The sequence below is a fragment of the Salvelinus namaycush genome, chromosome 1 (assembly GCF_016432855.1).
Source record: "Salvelinus namaycush isolate Seneca chromosome 1, SaNama_1.0, whole genome shotgun sequence".
NCBI lineage: Eukaryota > Metazoa > Chordata > Actinopteri > Salmoniformes > Salmonidae > Salvelinus > Salvelinus namaycush.
Window position 1 is genome coordinate 47,158,254 of NC_052307.1, and position 20,597 is coordinate 47,178,850.

Consider the following 20,597-nt stretch of genomic DNA (forward strand, 5'->3'; position numbering starts at 1 on the left):
AATGTGCTGTTTTATAGTTAATCTCATGCTATTCTATATGTTTTGCCATGAGACTGAGAGAAAAGGTTACTGTTTTAAAGCTAATTTCCTGCAATTTTATAGCTAATTAAAAATCCAATTTAGGTGGTTGACTTTGATAAAAGGCACTGGAATATGAGCTGTCTTGTTTGCTAAATGAACAAATGAAATAGGCAGTGGCATAGAAGCACAAGGATATAAGCTGCATTGCAGTCATATTCGTGAATTATTGGGAGTGTGGTTTCCAGTTAGTTATTTTTGGCAACCCATCCCATGAGAGTGAATGTCATTCCAGTTCATCTCTTCTGTTATATTTACTCAAATCTGACTAACCCAATGCACTGCTTGCTATGAATTCTATCTGATGGTGTTTGTATGTTTAGGTAAATAATATCCCGTTTGGAACACTGACAAGTAAAGAGCATTACATGCCTACACCCCTGTGTTAAACATCTATCCAGGTGATGTGAGTTTTGGCATGCATCTGCAATGTAGTCAGCCTGGAACTCGGCCACTGTTTACAAGTGTTCAGAGGATTGATATGCAATGCATGCACAGCAGCATGGTTGTCCGTTTTCTTCTGGTCATCTGAATCTCCATTACAGACAGCATGAGAATGACACTTTGGTGGTGTATGTTGGCGCAGTTTCTGGAGAGAAATTATACATTTACATGTTGAACTCTGCATTTATAGGCTACACAATACTAGATTATTAAACATATGAGTGCCTTGCGTTGTAAAGAAATAGTCTGTGGTGGATGGATCTAATGTCTTGCGAAGTGATTGCTAACTTGTCTAACAGTGAAACAACCCACAAATATGAAAAGCGATGTCTTACCTCTGTCCTTCACTGTGTCAATGTATGTCTGCAGAAATTCTTTGTGATGGTCTTGTCTTGTTTCCAATATCTCATCATCCCCCTCCATTATCTCATCAACCATGTTGTCATATAGCTTAATGAATCTGAAAGGAAAAAGGCATATCACATATTTTCAATTTTAATTTAATATTTATCATCTGGCCCAGTTTTTTTAATACAGAAAAAATTATCCTGTGTTGTCCCAATCTTGTTCCCCCATTTGACTGTTCCCCTTCATTAGAACACATGTCATGGGATCATATAACATGATCTTTGTTGTAGTATATGATGTGATATGTTACAGATTTGATTCATTTTGATCTGGGAAAGCTTTCCACTAGATGTTGGAACATTGTTGCGGGGAACTTGCTTCCATTCACAAGAGCATTAGTGAGGTTGGGCGATTAGGCCTGGCTTGCAGTCGGCGTTCCAATTCATCACAAAAGTATTTGATGGGGTTAAGGTCAGGGCTCTGTGCAGGCCAGTCAAGTTCTTCTGCACCGATCTTGACAAACCATTTCTGGATGGACCTCGCTTTGTGCACGGGGACATTCTCATGCTGAAACAGGAAAGGGCCTTCATCAAATTATTGCCACAAAGTTGGAAGCACATAATCTTCTAGAATGTCATTGTATAATGTAGCATTAAGATATCCCTTCACTAGAACTAAGGGACCTAGCCTGAACCATGAAAAACAGCCCCAGACCATTATTCCTCCTCCATCAAACTTTACAGTTGGCACTATGCGTTGTGGCAGGTAGCGTTCTACTGGCATCCGCCAAACTTAGATTCGTCCGTTGGACTGCCAGATGGTGAAGCATGATTCATCACTCCAGAGAACGCGTTTCCATTGCTGCATAGTACAATGGGGTCGAGCTTTACACCACTCCAGCCGACGCTTGGCATTGCACATGGTGATGTTAGGCTTGTGTGCAGCTGCTCGGCCATTTCGTGAAGCTCCCGATGAACAGTTATTGTGCTGACGTTGCTTTCAGAGGCAGTTTGGAACTCGGTAGTGAGTGTTGCAACCGAGGACAGATGATTTTTATGAGCTACTTGTTTCAGCACTCGGCGGTCCCGTCTGTGAGCTTTTGTGGCCTGCAACTTCGTGGCTGAGCCGTTGCTACTCCTAGACGTTTCCACTTCACAATAACAGCACTTACGGTTGACTAGGACGGCTCTAGCAGTACAGAAATGTGATGAACTGACTTGTTGGCACTAAGAGGGTCGATTAAAAATATGGTGCCGATAGAGGGCAGCCGTGCTTCTAGCCCCTAGGCAACGTTGCAACATTTTGTTTTGATTATGTGTTATTTCTTACATTATTAGGCCAGAATTATTTTTGTGTTATTACATACAGCCGGGAAGAACTTTTAGATATCAGTGCGGCGGTATTACCAGCATTACCAGCATTATGACCAGGAACACAACTTTCCTGAATCAAATCCTTTGTTTGTACCCCCCAGGGCAATTGAACTGATTCCAGAGGCTGACCCAAAACATCACCGGCGGAGAAGAGGTACTCGGAGTGGACTTCTAGTCTGACTCAGGAGGCACGCACACCACCAACCGCTTCAGAGTATATTACTCACTAATGTTTAGTCTCTGGATAATAAAGATAATGAGCTGAGGATTTCCTTCCAGATATACATCAGGGATTGTAACATACTCTGTTTCACAGAAACATGGCTCTCTTGGGATTTACGGTCCGAGTCCGTACAGCCAGTTGGGTTCTCAGTTCATCGCGCAGCCAGAAATAAATATCTCTCCAGGAAGAAGAAGGGTGGGGTGTATGTTAGGCCTGATGCGTGGGGCCGGTACAGGTGGCACCGGGCTGATGACACGCACCTCAGGGCGAGTGCGAGGAGCAGGTACAGGATGTACTGGACTGGGGACACACACTCCAAGGAGAGTGCGAGGAGCAGGTACAGGACGTACCTGACTGGGAAGGCACACTTGAGGGAGAGTGCGAGGAGCAGGAACAGGACGTACCGGGCTGTGGAGGCGCACTGGAGACACGGTGCGTAGAACCGGCACACATTGTACCGGAACGATGACACTCTTCACACGGTGAGTACAAGGAGTTGGCACAGGACGTACTGGGCTGTGAAGGCGCACTGGAGATCTGGTGCGTATAGCCGGCATCAATTGTACCGGAACTTTAACACACTTCTCAGGACGAGTACGGGGAGTTGGCACAGGACGTACTGGGCTGGGAAGGTGTACTGGAGACCTGGTGCGTATAGCCGGCAACACTTTCGCCGCCTGCTTCCATGGCAGGCTTCTGTCTCCTGCCATAATCTCGTCCCACGTCCAGGATGTCCTCCACTCCTGGCTTTCCTCCTGCGCACGCTTCTTGGTCCGTTGTTGTTGGGATCTTCTGTCACGATCGTCATAATGAGTGGACCAAGATGCAGTGTGGTATGGTTCCATCCTCTTTATTATGAAGTGAAACTCAAAGAAAACAATAAATGTAAAACTAAACGTTAAGCTGCTATAGTGCTCACAGGCAACTATACATAGTCAAGATCCCACAAAGCACAAAGGGGAAATGGCTGCCTAAATATGATCCCCAATCAGAGACAACGATAAACAGCTGCCTCTGATTGGGAACCATACCAGGCCAACATAGAAATTTAAATCACCTAGATGACCCACCCTAGTCACACCTTGACCTAACCAACATAGAGAATAAAAAGCTCTCTATGGTCAGGGCGTGACAAATTGACAACAAATGTGCTTTTCTTTCAAAAACAAGGACATTTCTAAGTGACCCCAAACTTTTGAACGGTAGTGTACATAGACATGAAATCATTGGCCACTTTAATAAATGAAACACTAATCACTTTAATAATGTTTACATATTTTGCATTAGTCATCTCATTTGTATATGCTGTATTCTATTCTATTCTATTGTATCTTAGTCTATGCCGCTCTGACATTGCTCGTCCTTATATTTATATATTCTTAATTCCATTCCTTTCCTTAGATTTGTGTGTATTGTGTGTATTCTTGTGAAATTGTTTGATATTACTTGTTAGTTCTGCACTGTTGGAGTTACAAACACAAGCATTTCGCTACATTCGCAGTAAAATCTGCTGAAGGTGTATGTGACCAATACAATTTAATAGAATTTTATCCTATGACAGTGCCACGTTGAAAGTCACTGAGCTCTTCAGTAAGGCCCTTCTACTGCCAATGTTTGTCTGTGGAGATTGCATGGCTGTATGCTCGATTTTATACACTTGTCAGCAATGGGTGTAGCTGAAATAGCCAAATCCACTAATTTGAACGGGTGTCCACATACTTTTGTATATATAGTGTATATGTGACCAACAGGCGTAGTTATACAGTGATATTATGATACTATACACTCTCAGTCATCTTGTCAGACTTACTTGATGGCAGGATTTTCTTTAAGCCCTGAAGGCCAGCAGATCAATGTGTCTCCACTAACAACAATCATCTTGAGTGTAGTGATATTTACCAAACACTTTGGCAAATATGACATGTTATTCTTATGAACAAACAAGGATTCCAATTCTTCCAACCTGAATCGGACACAGATATTGGAAATAGTTAAAGAAGCGATGGCCAACCCTCCTCCTAGAGAGCTACAAGGTACAGGCTTTTCCCTCAACCCAACACACATCTAATTCAGGGGTGTACTTACTAGGAACTAAACCAAAGCAAATGTGACAAAACGTAAATTTGAACAAAAATGAACTATTTTTCCTTGCAGAACATTTTTCGTAGCCAAATACTTTGCTACGATGTGCACTAGCAAATACACCCAAGCTAATCAAGATCCTGATGAGCAGCTGATTAACAGAGTTTTCAGCAGGGCTGGAGAAAAAACCTGCACACTCAGTAGCTCTCCAGGCAGAAGGTTGCCCCCACCCAGAGTGGAAACATGTAGTACTTCATAATAACCATTTTAATATCATTTATGAATATGAAACTTTTATCATTAGATGATCATGATGATAATCAATGATGGTAATGTGTGAGTGATGAATGATGAAATGGTCATCTGTTATAGCATTAAGGCTATGCTTCACATACCTGTCCATATCCTCAGGCAAATCCGTCAACATGTTGATACTCATATCCAACAATTGTAGGCTTGTCATACGAAGAGCACAGATGGGTATGCTGGCGAATTGGTTTTCTGCTATATCCAGGTGTGTGACTTTCTTGAGATTGCTTAACTGAAACAAAGACTCAGATTAATTCTGTGTTTACATAGAAGAGCAGTAGCAAGAAAACAAATCCCTACAATAAAGGTCCTATAAAACATTATCATCACAGAATGAGACCTTTTGCATTTTTGTTAAGTTTTTGCATGGTTGTGGTTCGCCATTGTTGCTTGTTGTACAGTATACACACTGAGTGTACAAACATTAAGAACGCCTTCCTAATATCGAGTAGCACCCCCCTTAGAACAGCCTCAATTCATAGGGGCACGGACTTTAAGGTGTCGAAAGCGTTTCACAGGGATTGTTGACTACAATGTTTCCCACAGTTGTGTCAAGTTGGCTGGATGTCCTTTGGGTGGACCATTCATGATACACACGGGAAACTGTTGAGCTTGTAAAATCCAGCAGTGTTGCAGTTTTTGACACAAACCAGTGTTCCTGGCACCTACTACCATACCCCATTCAAAGACACTTAAATCCTTTGTCTTGCCCATTCACCCTTTAAATGGCACACAAAAACAATCCATGTCTCAAGGCTTAAAAATCCTTCTTTAACCGGTCTCCTCCCCTTCATCTGCACTGATTGAAGTGGATTTAACAAGTGACATCAATAACGGATAATAGCGTTCAACTGCATTCACCTGGTCAGTCTATATCATGGAAAGAGTGTTCTTAATGTTTTGTACACTCAGTGGAAATACCTGGTTCTAATACAGTTAACTGCCCAAATAATGGAAACACTTGAGTAAATGAGGGATACAAAGTATATTGAAAGCAGGTGCTTCCATATAGGTGTGGTTCCTGAGTTAATTAAGCAATAAACATCCCATCATGCTTAGAGTCGTATATAAAAATGCTGGATAGGCCATTATTTTGGCTACCATGGCTATGCCCCCATAGGATGACAATGACCCCGTCTACAGGGCACAAGTGGTCACAAAGGTTTGATAAGCATGAAAATGATGTAAACCATATCCCATGGCAGTCTCAGTCCCCAGATCTCAACCCAATTGAACACTTATGGGAGATTCTGGAGAGGCGCCTGAGACAACATTTTCCACCACCATAAACAAAACACTAAATTATGGAATTTCTCGAGAAAGAATGGTGTCGCTTCCCTCCAATAGAGTTCCAGACAATTTTGGAAAGACCTTGGACACTATAAACACCCAGCTAGAGGTCAGCGGAACTGTTGTTACTGTTGTTCAGCGGAACAACAGTAATATAGCATGGCTGCTATTCAGAGGATTGTTGCTCTGTAACATAACTTGCAGCAACGGCCGCACAGTTGATTGGTGTATATAAATGTGCATATTCACAACAACCTGAGCCTGTTGCAGACTCACAATGATGGGGCTTTCCTTAAAAAATACAGGGTCCCACAAGAGGAGATAATCAGACTGCTTGACCTTGTGTCTCCCTCAATCAGCCGACCAACCCACTGCAACTTTGCCTGAGTGCTGCAACCTGGGCTTAGGGGTAGATGTAACATAGTAAACAAAAATCCGGGACACTCTAATTAGTATGAAATGTTACGTTTGTATGTATGACTTTGTGGAGGTCCATCATCCATTTTGTATGATATGTTTCAAATTACAATTAGTATGATATGTTTCGAATTACAATCCGTATATGACAGAAATTGCAATTCGTACAATAAGTTCAAAATATGCAATACATATGATATTTTACAAATTCCAATTTGTTGTGGCTAATGTTAGCTAGGTGGCTAACGCTAACGTTAGCTAGACTAGGGGTTAAGGATAAGGTTAGAAGTTAGGTTAAAGGGTTAATTTTGGATTTTCATTTACTATGTTGCATCTAGTCTATGAGACCAGAGTGACGTAACTTTGGTCAACTCTGAGTTCAACTCAGGATAACCAGTCATATGAATATGGCTTACCTTTTAGTCAGGTCAATTTCTATGGCAACAAATCCTTCAGATCTAACCTGCTCCGGGGCAGACTAACTCAGGGCTAACTCCATTTATCCTGAATGAAGTGTTTGAGCTGCGAGTAGAGGACCAATGAAATCAGAATACCTCCCTCTTGCAAATATTGATTGAGGAAGATAATTGATTAAATATTTTATTATTCAACTGTTTTTGTGTGTAAATACATACAGTACCAGTCAAAAGTTTGGACACCTACACATTCAAGGGTTTTTCTTTATTTGGACTATTTTCTACATTGTATAATAATAGTGAAGGCATCAAAACTATGACATAACACATATGGAATCATGTAGTAACCAAAAAAGTGTTAAACAAATCAAAATATATTTTAGATTCTTCAAAGTGATGACAGCTTTGCACACTCTTGACATTCTGTCAACCAGCTTCACCTGGAATGCTTTTCCAACAGTCTTGAATGAGTTCTCACATATGCTGAGCACTTGTTGGCCACTTTTCCTTCACTCTGCGGTCCAACTCATCCCAAACCATCTCAATTGGGTTGAGGTCGGGTGATTGTGGAGGCTAGGTCATCTGATGCAGCACTCCATCACTCTCCTTCTTCGTCAGATAGCCCTTACACAGCCTGGAGGTGTGTTATGGGTCATTGTCCTGTTGAAAAACAAATGATAGTCCCACTAAACGCAAACCAGATGGGATGGCGTATCGCTGCAGAATGCTGTGGTAGCCATGCTGGTTAAGTGTGCCTTGAATTCTAAATACATCACAGACAGTGTCACCAGCAAAGCACACCCACACCATCACACCTCCTCCTCCATGCTTCATGGTGGGAACCACTCATGCGGAGATCATCCATTCACCTACTCTGTGTCTCACAAAGATACGGCGGTTGGAACCAAAAATCTCACATTTGGACTCGTCAGACAGATTTACACCGGTCTAATGTCCATTGCTCATGTTTCTTGGCCCAAGCAAGTCTCTTCTTATTATTGGTGTCCTTTAGTAGTGGTTTCTTCATAGAAATTTGACCTTGAATGCCTGTCTCCTCTGAACAGTTGATGTTGAGATGTGTCTGTTACTTGAACTCCGTGAAGCATTTATTTGGGCTACAATTTCTGAGGCTGGTAACTCTAATGAACTTATCCTCTGCAGCAGAGGTAACTCTGGGTCTTCCTTTTCTGTAGAGGTCCTCATGACAGCCAGTTTCATCATAGCGCTTGATGGTTCTTGTGACTGCACTTGAAGAAACTTTAAAAGTTCTTGTAATTTTCTGTATTGACTGATCTTCATGTCTTAAAGTAATGATGGGCTGTCATTTCTCTTTGCTTATTTGAGCTGTTCTTGCTATATTGTTCTTTCCTTATTTGAGCTGTTCTTACCAACTAACTACCTTCTCCCCATATTTGTTTTTGTTTTTCTGCTCTTTTGCACACCAGTATTTCTACTTGCACATCGTCATCTGCACATCTATCACTCCAGTGTTAATTGCTAAATTGTAATTACTTCGCCACTATGGCCTATTTATTGCCTTACCTCCTTACTTAATTTGCACACACTGTATACAGATTTTTATATTGTGTTATTGACTGTACGTTTGTTTATCCCATGTGTAACTCTGTGTTGTTATTTTTGTCACACGGCTTTGCTTTATCTTGTCCAGGTCGCAGTTGTAAATGAGAACTTGTTCTCAACTGGCCTGACTGGTTAAATAAAGGTGAAATAAAAAATAAATAAATATGGACTTGGTCTTTTACCAAATAGGGCTATCTTCTATATACCACCCCTACCTTGTCACAACACAACTGATTGGCTCAAACGCAATAAGAAGGAAATAAATTCCACAAATTAACTTTTAACAAGGCACACCTGTTAATTGAAATGCATTACAGGTGACTACCTCATGAAGCTGGTTGAGAGAATGCCAAGAGTGTGCAAAGCTGTCATCAAGGCAAAGGGTGGCTACTTTGTAGAATCTCAAATATAAAATGTATTTTATTTGTTTAACACTTTTTTGGTTACTACATGATTCCATATGTTATTTAATAGTTTTGATGTCTTCACAATTATTCTACAATGTAGAAAATAGTCCAAATAAAGAAAAACCCTTAAATTAGTTTTTTTTGTATGACTTAATCAAATTATTTTATCGATAGGATAGAGGCTGACACCAAGACACCCAAGACCCACTCCAATTTGCATACCGCCCCAACAGATCCATAGATGACGCATTCTCAATTGCTCTTCACACTGCCCTCACCCACCTGGACAAGAGGAGTACATACTGTATGTGAGAATGCTGTTCATTGACTACTGCTTAGCATTCAACACCATTGTCCCCTCCAAGCTCTCCACCAAGCTTAAGACTCTGGGTTTGAACACCTCCCTCTGCAACTGGATCCTGGACTTCCTGACGGCCCGAGCCCAGGTGGTGAGAGTAGGCGACGTCACCTCCGCCACGCTGACCCTCAACACAGGGGCCCCACAGGGGTGTGTGCTTAGTCCCTTCCTGTTCTCCCTGTTCACCCACAACTGCGTGGCCACGCACGACTCCAATACCATCATCAAGTTTACTGATGACATGACGGTGGTAGGCCTGATCACCGGCGACGATGAGTCAGCTTACAGGGAGGAGGTCAGTAACCTGACAGTGTGGTGCCAGAACAACAACTTCTCCCTTAATGTCAGTAAGACCAAGGAGCTGATCATGGACTACAGGAAACGGGGGGGCAGCACGCCCCCACCCACCTCGACGGGGCTGCAGTGGAGCAGGTTGAGAGCTTCAAGTTCCTCGGTTTCCAAATCACTAAAGACTTAAAATGGTCCAAACACGAGCACAGTTGTGAAGAAGGCGCAACAGCGCCTCTTTTCCCCTCTGGAGGTTGAAAAAGTTTGGCATGGGCTTTAAAATCTTCAAAAAGTTCTACAGCTGTACCATTGAGAGCATTTTGACTGGCTGCATCACTGCCTGGTATGGCAATAGCATCGCCCTTGATCGCATGGAGCTACAGAGCTTGGTGCGGATAGCCCAGTACATCACTGTGTCCGAGCTCCCTGACATCCAGGACATCTTTATCAGGCAGTGTAGTAGGAAGGCCCGGAAAATTGTTAAGACTCCAACCACCCAAGCCATAGGACTATTCTCTCTGCTTCTGCACGGCAAGCGGTACCGATGCGTCAAGTCTTGCACCAACAGGCTCTTGAACAGCTTCTATCCCCAAGCAATACGACTTGATAAATAGATAACAAAATAGCTATCTGAGTTAACCTTGTATCCTTATTGACCTTTTATTTTTATTTTTGCATTGCACTCTCACAGGGCCCTACACACTCACACACACACTCACTCCATCATCTTCTCACTCACACATAATATGCACACACATTTATACTGACTCTACACACACCCACTCACAAACAAGCTGCTACTACTCTGTGTATCTTATATCCTGTTGCCTAGTCACCTTACCCCTATACACATCTACCTCCATCACTCCAGTATCCCTGCACATTGTAAATGTGGTATTGGAACTGACCCTGTATATAGTATGCTTACTTACTTATTGTGTTCTTGATATTTCTTGTTTTTTTCCCTTCTAGTTATACATTGTTATTGATTATTGCATTGTTGATTTTCGAGGTTTGCAAGAAAGGCATTTCACTCTACTACATGTGACATTAAAACTTGAAACTTGAAAAGAGGTGCTCGTGTATTGATAAGCACACAAAAGACGGCATTAATGATAAGTAATAAAATAAAGACGGCACTTCTAGAAGCCTATTTCACACCATAGCCTGCTTGATTGTATTGATCTCTAGAGAAACTGCGCAATGTGCGTATTGAGCTCACAGAAAAAAATTATACCAAAATTCAATTAGCTCAGCACTAGAGCTTAAGCACTGTAGAAAAGAAGACGGCAGATTCAAATCTTGAAATCAATGGTTTGTTTGTTATTTATTTTTGTTATTTATTTTCATTCATAAAAACTAATCTGTGAAATGTATTGGCATAGCTTACATTTCACATGAAATGTGGGCTATTAGTTGTGTTTGCGATTTCAGCACCGGATGGGATCACGTGAAAAACCAAACATGGCCCCAATGATGCTCTTAGCTGTCACACTTACAGATTCACTCTACGTGCTTGTTTGGGAAACACTTAAAAGTAAATTACTTGGGAAGGTACTATCATCGTAATGCTTAATTTGTGTCACAACTGGGAAACGAGGCCCAGATCTGTCTACAATTGTAAGATATCCAGATCCAATGTGTGTCTGACTAACTCCGGAGGTGGGCAAGAAGATCTGATCACAATGTGTATTTTGATTGTCTACCCATGTCAAAAAATGTTGGGCACAATCAGAATCTGGACGAAATCAGGAAAATGGATGCATGTTAGAACAAGCTATAAACAGAGCTTTTGAAGATATCATACCACACAAGCCATTTCACACAAATACCCCTTACCTCAAAAGGCAACTGTTCAAGATCATTTCCAGTTAGCTCCAATCTCTCCAGATTCTCACATTCACCAAGTTCTGGAGGAATACTGGACAGCCTATTGTAATTAACTTTCAGCACCCTCAGCTTTGTTAATTGACCTTACAAAAAAACATAGGAAAGACATGTAACGGAATGTAGAAACAGATATGTTCTAAATCCCATTTAAATTCAATTCAAATTAAGGATGTTTAATGAGCTAATGTAACAAATAAAGACAAAGTCATAGGAGAGACTTCAGCGTTCATATTTTCAAATAGGAGGACATGCATGATACATAATAATTACCTATTTCAACAGGCAGCTTGCCAATTCCGTTTTGGGGTACATCCAATACGCAGAGGTCCGGAAACTGCACAATCCACTCTGGTAATTTGCAGATTTTAGTTCTTCTTATGTGCCATTCTCGAAGGTATGTCATATCAAGAAGATTATCAGGAAGATCCTGCATTGAAAGTAATACAACATGAAAACAACGATAGTGTGGATACATACAATGGTAGTGATTTTATCTGAAAACAATCATAATGAAAAAGAATGAGATGGTATGAGCCAATTTACCATCCATTTATCACCATCCAGTTCAAAAATGTATTTGATGCCATCAATTATGGGATTTGCATCTGTAGGATAAAAAAGTCAGTTAAAGAGTGGAGCATGGCAGTGATGTGGCGGCAGGGTAGCCTAGTGGTTAGAGCGTTGGACTAGTAACCGAAAGGTTGCAAGTTCAAATCCCCGAGCTGACAAGGTACAAATCCGTCGTTCTGCACCTGAACAGGCAGTTAACCCACTGTTCCTAGGCCGTCATTGAAAATAAGAATTTGTTCTTAACTGACTTGCCTAGTTAAATAAAGGTAAATTAAAATAAATTGAGAGTGAGAAGAGAGTGAGCATAGTAACTATGGCACAAGTACTTATTCAGATAAATATAAAGTGCATTTGGAAAGTATTCCGACCCCTTCCCTTTTTTCACATTTTGTTACATTACAGCCGTACTCTAAAATGGATTAAATTATAACATGTACTCTACACACAATACCCCATACTGACGAAGCAAAAAACGTTTTTATGCACGTTATAACAAATAAAAAACAGAAATGCATACAGTAAGTATTCTGACCCTTTGCTAATGAGACTCGAAATTGAGCTCAGGTGCATCTTGTTTCCATTGATCATCCTTGAGATGTTTCTACAACTTGATTGGAGTCCACCTGTGGTAAATTCAATTGATTGGTCATAATTTGGAAAGGCACACACCTGTCTATATAAGGTGACACAGTTGACAGTGCATGTCAGAGCAAAAGCCAAACCATGAGGTCGAATGAATTATCCGTAGAGCTCAGAGACAGGATTGTGCCGAGGCACAGATCTGTGAAAGGGTGCCAAACAATGTCTGCAGCATTGAAGGTCCCGAAGAACACAGTGGCCTCCATCATTCTTAAATGGAATAAGTTTGGAACCACCAAGAATCTTCCTGCAGCTGGCCGCCGGCCAAACTGAGCAATCGGGGGAGAAGAGCCTTGGTCAGGGAGTTGACCAAGAACCCGATGGTCACTCTGATAGAGCTCCAGAGTGGGGATGGGAGAATCTTCCAGAAGGACAACCATCTCTGCAGGACTGCACCAATCAGGCCTTTTATGGTAGTGGCCAGACTGGGGCGAAGGTTCACCTTCCAACAGGACAACGACCCTAAGCACACAGCCAAGACGATGCAGGAGTGGCTTCAGGACAAGTCTCTGAATGTCCTTGAGTGGCCCAGCCAGAGCCCAGACTTGAACCCGATCGAACACCTCTGGAGCGACCTGAAAATAGCTGTGCAGCGACGCTCCCCATCCAACCTGACAGAGCTTGAGCGGATCTGCAGAGAATTGGAGAAACTCCCCAAATACAGGTGTGCCAAGCTTGTAGCGTCATACCCAAAAAGACTCAAGGCTGTAATCACTGCCGAAGGTGCTTCAACAAAGTACTGAGTAAAGGGTCTGAATACTTATGTAAATGTATATTTGTTTTATATTTTTATACATTTACAACATTTTCACGGGACATGTTGGATTGCTGTCCTAATGATTTAATTGTTTTGCTGAGCTTGCCTGTGTTTGGTATATCCTGGTGGAGCTGAATTTCATTCAGAGCTGTTCTCGTCAGGTAGTGTTGGAGCACTTCCTCCTCGTTGGATTTCAATTTCTTGCATGCTATGCGATACTGCCATTGCTGATTGATCCTTGGGAAAAACAATTAAAAGTTTATCTGGAAACGTTTACATTTGTGTAGTAGCCTATTTACAAAAGGCAAGATTGGACCAGATCACAGCAACATCAATTGTTGAAAATACATTGTCTGGATGAGAGCAACGAGAAAGACACTGCTGTTGGATGTCATTATTATCACATAGCTGAGGTCAATCTAGTTTACTGGGGTATTTGTCTTTTTTTGTGCCATCATGCTACTCGTCGTCTTGTCATACCAAATATTTTGCCGCTCCAAACAAGGAGTTGCATGATGGCACAAGCAGACTGGAAATCTAGGTGACTTAAAGGAAAACTCCACCCAAAAACTATATTTTGGTATTTGTTTCATTAGAATATTGTTGGTATAGTCCCAAAATGTTTTGCATGCCAGAAATCACATTTTCAAGATATGTAACTTTCAAAATACAGCAATACAGCTGGTATGATGCATTTTGCATCAAATAATGCTGCGTTCAAACCAAATTTATTGGTCACATACACATGGTTAGCAGATGTAAAAAGGGCTTATGAATTTGATTGATACATGTTATTGCGAGTGTAGCGAAATGCTTGTGCTTCTAGTTCTGACAGTGCATCAATATCTAACATGTAATCTAATAATTCCATAACAATTACCTAATACACACAAATCTAAGTAAAGGAATGGAATAAGAATATAAACACGCAGTTGAAGTCGGAAGTTTACATACACCTTAGCCAAATACATTTAAACTCAGTTTTTCACAATTGCTGACATTTAATCCTAGTAAAAATATCCTGTTTTAGGTCAGTTAGGATCACCACTTTATTTTAAGAATGTCAATTGTCAGAATAATAGAAGAAAGAATGATTTATTTCAGCTTTAATTTCTTTCATCACATTCCCAGTGGATCAGAAGTTTACGTACACTCAATTAGTATTTGGTAGCATTGCCTTTAAATTGTTTAACTTGGGTCAAACGTTTCGGGTAGCCTTCCACAAGCTTCCCACAATAGGTTGGGTGAATTTTGGCCCATTCCTCCTGACAGAGCTGGTGTAACTGAGTCAGGTTTGTAGGCCTCCTTGCTCGCACACGCTTTTTTCAGTTCTGCCCAAAAATGTTCTATAGAATTGAGGTTAGGGCTTTGTGATGGCCACTCCAATACCTTGACTTTGTTGTCCTTAAGCTATTTTGCCACAACTCTGGAAGTATGCTTGGGGTCATTGTCCATTTGGGAGACCCATTTGCGACCAAGCTTTAACTTCCTGACTGATGTCTTGAGGTGTTGCTTCGAAAAATCCACATCATTTTCCTGCCTCCTGATGCCATCTATTTTGTGAAGTGCACCAGTCCCTCCTGCAGCAAAGCACCCCCACAACACAATGCTGCCACCCCCGTGCTTCACAGTTGGGATAGTGTTATTCGGCTTGCAAGCCTCCCCCTTTTTCCTCCAAACATAACGATGGTCATTATGGCCAAACAGTTATATTTTTGTTTCATCAGACCAGAGGACATTTCTCCAAAAAGTACGATCTTTGTCCCCATGTGCAGTTGCAAACCGTAGTCTGGCTTTTTTATGGCGGTTTTGGAGCAGTGACTTCTTCCTTGCTGAGCGGCCTTTCAGTTTATGTCAATATAGGACTTGTTTTACTGTGGATATAGATACTTTTGTACCTGTTTCCTCCAGCATCTTCACAATCACAATCTTCACACGTCCTTTGCTGTTGTTCTGAGATTGATTTGCACTTTTCGCACCAAAGTACGTTCATCTCCAGGAGACCGAAGCGGTATGACGGCTGCGTTGTCCCATGGTGTTTATACTTGCGTACTATTGCTTGTACAGATGAATGTGGTACCTTCAGGCATTTGGCAATTGCTCCCAAGAATGAACCAGACTTGTGGAGGTCTACAATTTATTTCTGAGGTCTTGGCTGATTTTCTGTTGATTTTCCCATGATGTCAAGCAAAGAGCCACTGAGTTTGAAGGTAGGCCTTGAAATACATCCACAGGTATACCTCCAATTGACTCAAATTATGTCAATTCGCCTATCAGAAGCTTATAAAGCCATGACATAATTTTCTGGAATTTTCCAAGCTGTTCAAAGGCACAGTCAACTTAGTGTATGTAAACGTCTGACCCACTGGAATTGTGATACAGTGAAATAATCTGTCTGTAAACAATTGTTGGAAAAATTACTTGTGTCATGCGCAAAGGAGATGTCCTAACTGACTTGCCAAAACTATAGTTTGTTAATTAACAAGAAATGTGTGGAGTGGTTGAAAAATGGGTTTTAATGACTCCAACCTAAGTGTATGTACACTTCCGACTTCAACTGTATAAATATATGGATGAGCAATGACGGAGCGGCATGGGCAAGATGCAATAGATCGCATAGAATAAAATACAGTACATACATATGAGATGAGTGATGAAATATGTTAACATTTTTCAAGTGGCATTATTAAAGTGACTAATGATCCATTTATTAAAATGGACAATGATTTCAAGTCTGTATGTAGGCAGCAGTCTCTCTGTGTTAGTTATGGCTGTTTAACAGTCTGATGGCCTTGAAATAGAAGCTGTTTTTCAGGTTCTCGGTCCCAGCTTTGATGCACCTGTACTGACCTCACCTTCTGGATGGTAGTGGGGTGAACAGGCAGTGGCTCGGGTGGTTGTTGTCCTTGATGATCTTTTTGGCATTCCTGTGACATTGGATGCTGTAGGTGTCCTGGAGGTCAGGTAATTTTCCCCCAGTGATGCGTTGTGCAGACCGCACCACCCTCTGGAGAGCCTTGCGGTTGTGGCGGTGCAGTTGTCATACCAGGCGGTGATACAGCCCAACAGGATGCTCTCAAATGTGCATCTGTGAAAGTTTGTGAGGGTTTTAGGTGACAAGCCTAATTTCTTCAACATCCTGAGTTTGAAGAGGCTATGTTGCGCCTTCTTCACCACACTGTCTATGTGGGTGGACCACTTCAGTTTGTCCATGATGTATACGCCGAGGAACTTAAAACATTCCACATTCTCCACTGCTGTCCCATCGATGTGGATAGGGGGGGGCTCCCTCTCCTGTTTCCTGAAGTCTACGATCATCTACTTTGCTTTGTTGACGTTGAGTGAGAGGTTGTTTTCCTGACACCACACTCCGAGTGCCCTCACCTCCTCCCTGTAGGCTGTCTCGTCGTTGTTGCTAATCAAGCCCACTAATGTTGTGTCATCTGCAAACTTGATGATTGAGTTGGAGACGTGCATGGCCACGCAGTCATGGGTGAACAGGGAGTACAGGAGGGGGCTGAGCACGTACCCTTGTGGGGCCCCAGTGTTGAGGATCAGTGAAGTGGTGGTGATGTTTCCTACCTTCACCACCTGGGGGCGACCCGTCAGGAAGTCCAGGACCCAATTGCACAGGGTGGGGTTGAGACCCAGGGCCTCAAGCTTAATGATGCGCTTGGAGGGTACTATGGTGTTTAATGCTGAGCTACAGTCAATGAACAGCATTCTTACATAGGTATTCCTCTTGTCCAGATGGGATAGGGCAGTGTGCATTGTGATGGCGATAGCATCGTCTGGACATATTGGTGCGGTAAGCAAATTGAAGTGGGTCTAGGGTGATAGGTAAGGTGGAGGTGATATGACTGATCCTTGACTAGTCTCTCAAAGCACTTCATGATGACAGAAGTGAGTGCTACGAGGCGTTAGTCATTTAGTTCAGTTACCTTTTCCTACTTGGGTACAGGAACAATGGTGGCCATTTTTAAGCATGTGGGGACAGCAGACTGGGATAGGGAGAGATTGAATATGTTTGTAAACACACCAGCCAGCTGGTCTGCGCATGCTCTGAGGACGCCGCTAGGGATGTCGCCTGGGCCGGCAGCCTTGTGAGGGTAAACACGTTTAAATGTCTTACTCACGTCGGCCACAGAGAAGGAGAGCCCACAGTCCTTGGTAGTGGGCCGTGTCGGTGACACTGTATTATCCTTAAAGTGGGCAAAGAAGGTGTTTAGTTTGTCTGGAAGCAAGACGTCGGTGTCTGTGATGTGGCTGGTTTTCCTTTTGTAGTCTGTGATTGTCTGTAGATTCTGCCACATACGTGTCGTGGCTGAGCCGTTGAATTGCAACTCCACTTTGTCTCTATACTGACGTTTTGCTTGTTTGGTTGCCTTGCGGGGGGAATAACTACACTGTTTGTATTCAGCCGTATTGGCAGTCACCATTCCATGGTTAAATGCGGTGGTTCGCGCTTTCAGTTTTGTGCGAATGCCGCCATCTATCCACGTTTTCTGGTTAGGGTAGGTTTTAATAGCCACAGTAGGTACAGCATTTCCAATACACTTCCTTACAAACTCACTCATTGAATCAGCGTATACGTCGATATTATTCTCTGAGACTACCCGGAACATGTCCCAGTCCGCGTGATCAAAACAATGTTGAAGTGTGGATTCCGATTGGTCAGACTAGCGTTGAATAGCCCTTAGGCCACGGGTACATCCTGTTTGAGTTTCTGCCTATATGAAGGGCGGTGCAAAATGGAGTCATGGTCAAATTTGCCAAAATTAGGGCGGGGGAAGACCTTGTATGCATCGCTGAAGTTAGAGTAGCAGTGATCCAGTGTTTTATCAGCGTGAGTACAGTCAATATGCTGATTGAATTTAGGTAGCCTTGTTCTCAAATTTGCTTTGTGAAAATCCCCAGCTACAATAAATCCAGCCTCAGGATATGTGGTTTTCAGTTTGCATAAAGTCCAGTGAAGTTCCTTGAGGGCCGTCGTGGTATCGGCTTGATGAGGAATATACATGGTTGTGACAATAACCGAGGAGAATTCCCTTGGGCGATAATATGGTCGGCATTTGATTGTGAGGAATTCTAGGTCAGGTGAACAAAAGGATTTGAGTTCCTGTATGTTGTTACAATTACACTATGAGACGTTAATCATGAAACAAACACCCCCGCCCTTCTTCATCCCGGAGAGATGTTTATTCCTGTCGGCATGACGCACAAAGAATCCATTTGGCTGTACCGACTCCAACAGCATATCCCGAGAGAGTCATGTTTCCGTGAAACAGAGTATGTTACTATCCCTGATGTCTCTCTGGAAAGCAACTCTTGCCTTAGTTTCGTCTACCTTGTTATCTAGAGACTGAACATTAGCGAGTAATATACTCGGAAGTGGTGGGTGGTGTGCACGCCTCCGAAGTCTGACCAGAAGACCGCTCCGTCTGCCTCTTCTCCGGCGGCGTTATTTTGGGTCAGCCTCTGGAATCAGTTCAAATGCCCTGGGTGGTTTGGACAAAGGATCCGCTTCGGGAAAGTCGTATTCCTGGTCGTGGTGCTGGTAAGTTGGCGTTGCTTTGATATCCATAGTTCTTCCCGGCTGTATGTAATAACACTTAAGAAGTTATGGGCTAACAATGTAAGAAATAATACATAAAATTACAAAATACTGCTAAGTTTCCTCAGGACTAGAAGCGAGGCAGCCCTCTCTGTCGGCGCCATATTTTCTCCACAATGCATCATACCAGCTGTACTTTTCTATTTTGAAAGTTATGTATCTTAAAAACTTGATTGCTGTCATGCAAAAAACAATGGGACTATATTAACAATGGACTACTGAAACAAATACCTTAAATATAGTTTTGGGGTTTAATTTTCCTTTAAGTTAAAAATAATATGAAAATATATCTAGAATATGGTTGTCAAACCTCTGAGTTTTGATTAATAAACATACTTGGTCAGAGCGCTTTTCTGTACTCGCTCGTGTTCCTTCTTCTGCTTGTTTTTGTATTTTTTCTCTCTGCCTTCCCAAATGTTCCTGAGCAGTGAGATGTCATAAACTGGTATATCAACCCTCCTGTCCACCCTCATGTTGATTTCCCCTGTGGAAAAATACAGAAATGTAGGGTAAGTAAAAAACATGACATTATACCCACAAACAAAAAGGTATTTCACCTCAAGCCTCTATCCTTTTGAGAAAATCTGTTTATAAAATTATATTTAAAAAAGGATTGGGTTTAGCTAACAGTTACGCAGCATCAAGGGGGTAAAATGTAATATCTTGTTAGAAATCAGATGACAATCTACCATAAAACAAGGGCAATCCAAAAACTGTATCTAACCGTTTGACCCACGATCTTACCTCTGGAACTGTTAGGTTGAATCTCACAGTTGATTGTTGATTCCATGTTATGTGTTTTAAATGTGTCTGCCAATATGAATGACACTGTACAAGTTCAGATGTAGAGTTGTAGATCTTTGATTCCATATTGAAATTGTTACCAATTGACACTCCTTTTTTGGGCTCCCGAGTGGAGCAGCGGTCTAAGGCACTGCATCTCAGTGCTAGAGGCATCACTACAGAACCTAGTTCGATTCCAGGCTGTATCACAACCGGCCTTGATTGGGAGTCCAATAGGGCGGCGCACAATTGGCCCAGCATCGTCCGGGTTAGGGTTTGGCCATTAGGGTAGGCCGCCATTGTAAAAAATAATTTGTTCTGAACTGACTTTCCTAGTTAAATAAAAATGTATTAATACCATAGTGCAGGAAGTGCCTTTGAAAACAAATATTGGTTTTGTGCCCTTTGTCTTTCATGTGTACATTAGATTTTAGTCAATTAGTAGGAACTTTTATCCAGAGCGACTTGACTTGCATTTTCTAGAGCTTTGGGAGAAAATCATACACAAATAATTTACTCTACAGTTGTTTAGACAAGTATTAGCATCAGAAGCACAGGCTTCCCCAAGCGAGATTGGACAAGCACAAACATGCTTTGCCATGCTTACTTTTCAGTGCGCTGAATAGGAAAAGTCTCTATTTCTCCTGTAAAAAACATATGATACAGATGATATTGATTAAAAAAAGGATCATGTTATATACAGTAAGTGCTTCATTTATTATATTTTTTT

General features: G+C 41.9%; 1 protein-coding gene across 1 annotated transcript; it reads right to left on the bottom strand.

Moving 5' to 3' along the window:
- Nucleotides 1-459: 459 nt before the first annotated feature.
- Nucleotides 460-19,874, bottom strand: lrrc2 (leucine rich repeat containing 2). The gene is made up of 11 exons (XM_038998790.1): nucleotides 19,829-19,874; nucleotides 19,421-19,568; nucleotides 18,182-18,200; nucleotides 15,260-15,294; nucleotides 12,048-12,084; nucleotides 11,775-11,931; nucleotides 11,454-11,587; nucleotides 4,944-5,089; nucleotides 4,277-4,429; nucleotides 858-982; nucleotides 460-667 (listed from the first exon to the last, which is right to left on the bottom strand). The coding sequence occupies exons 1-11, from the start codon at nucleotides 19,872-19,874 to the stop codon at nucleotides 618-620; spliced, it is 1,050 nt and encodes a 349-aa protein (XP_038854718.1). The 3' UTR covers nucleotides 460-617.
- Between the last annotated feature and the right edge of the window lie 723 nt (nucleotides 19,875-20,597).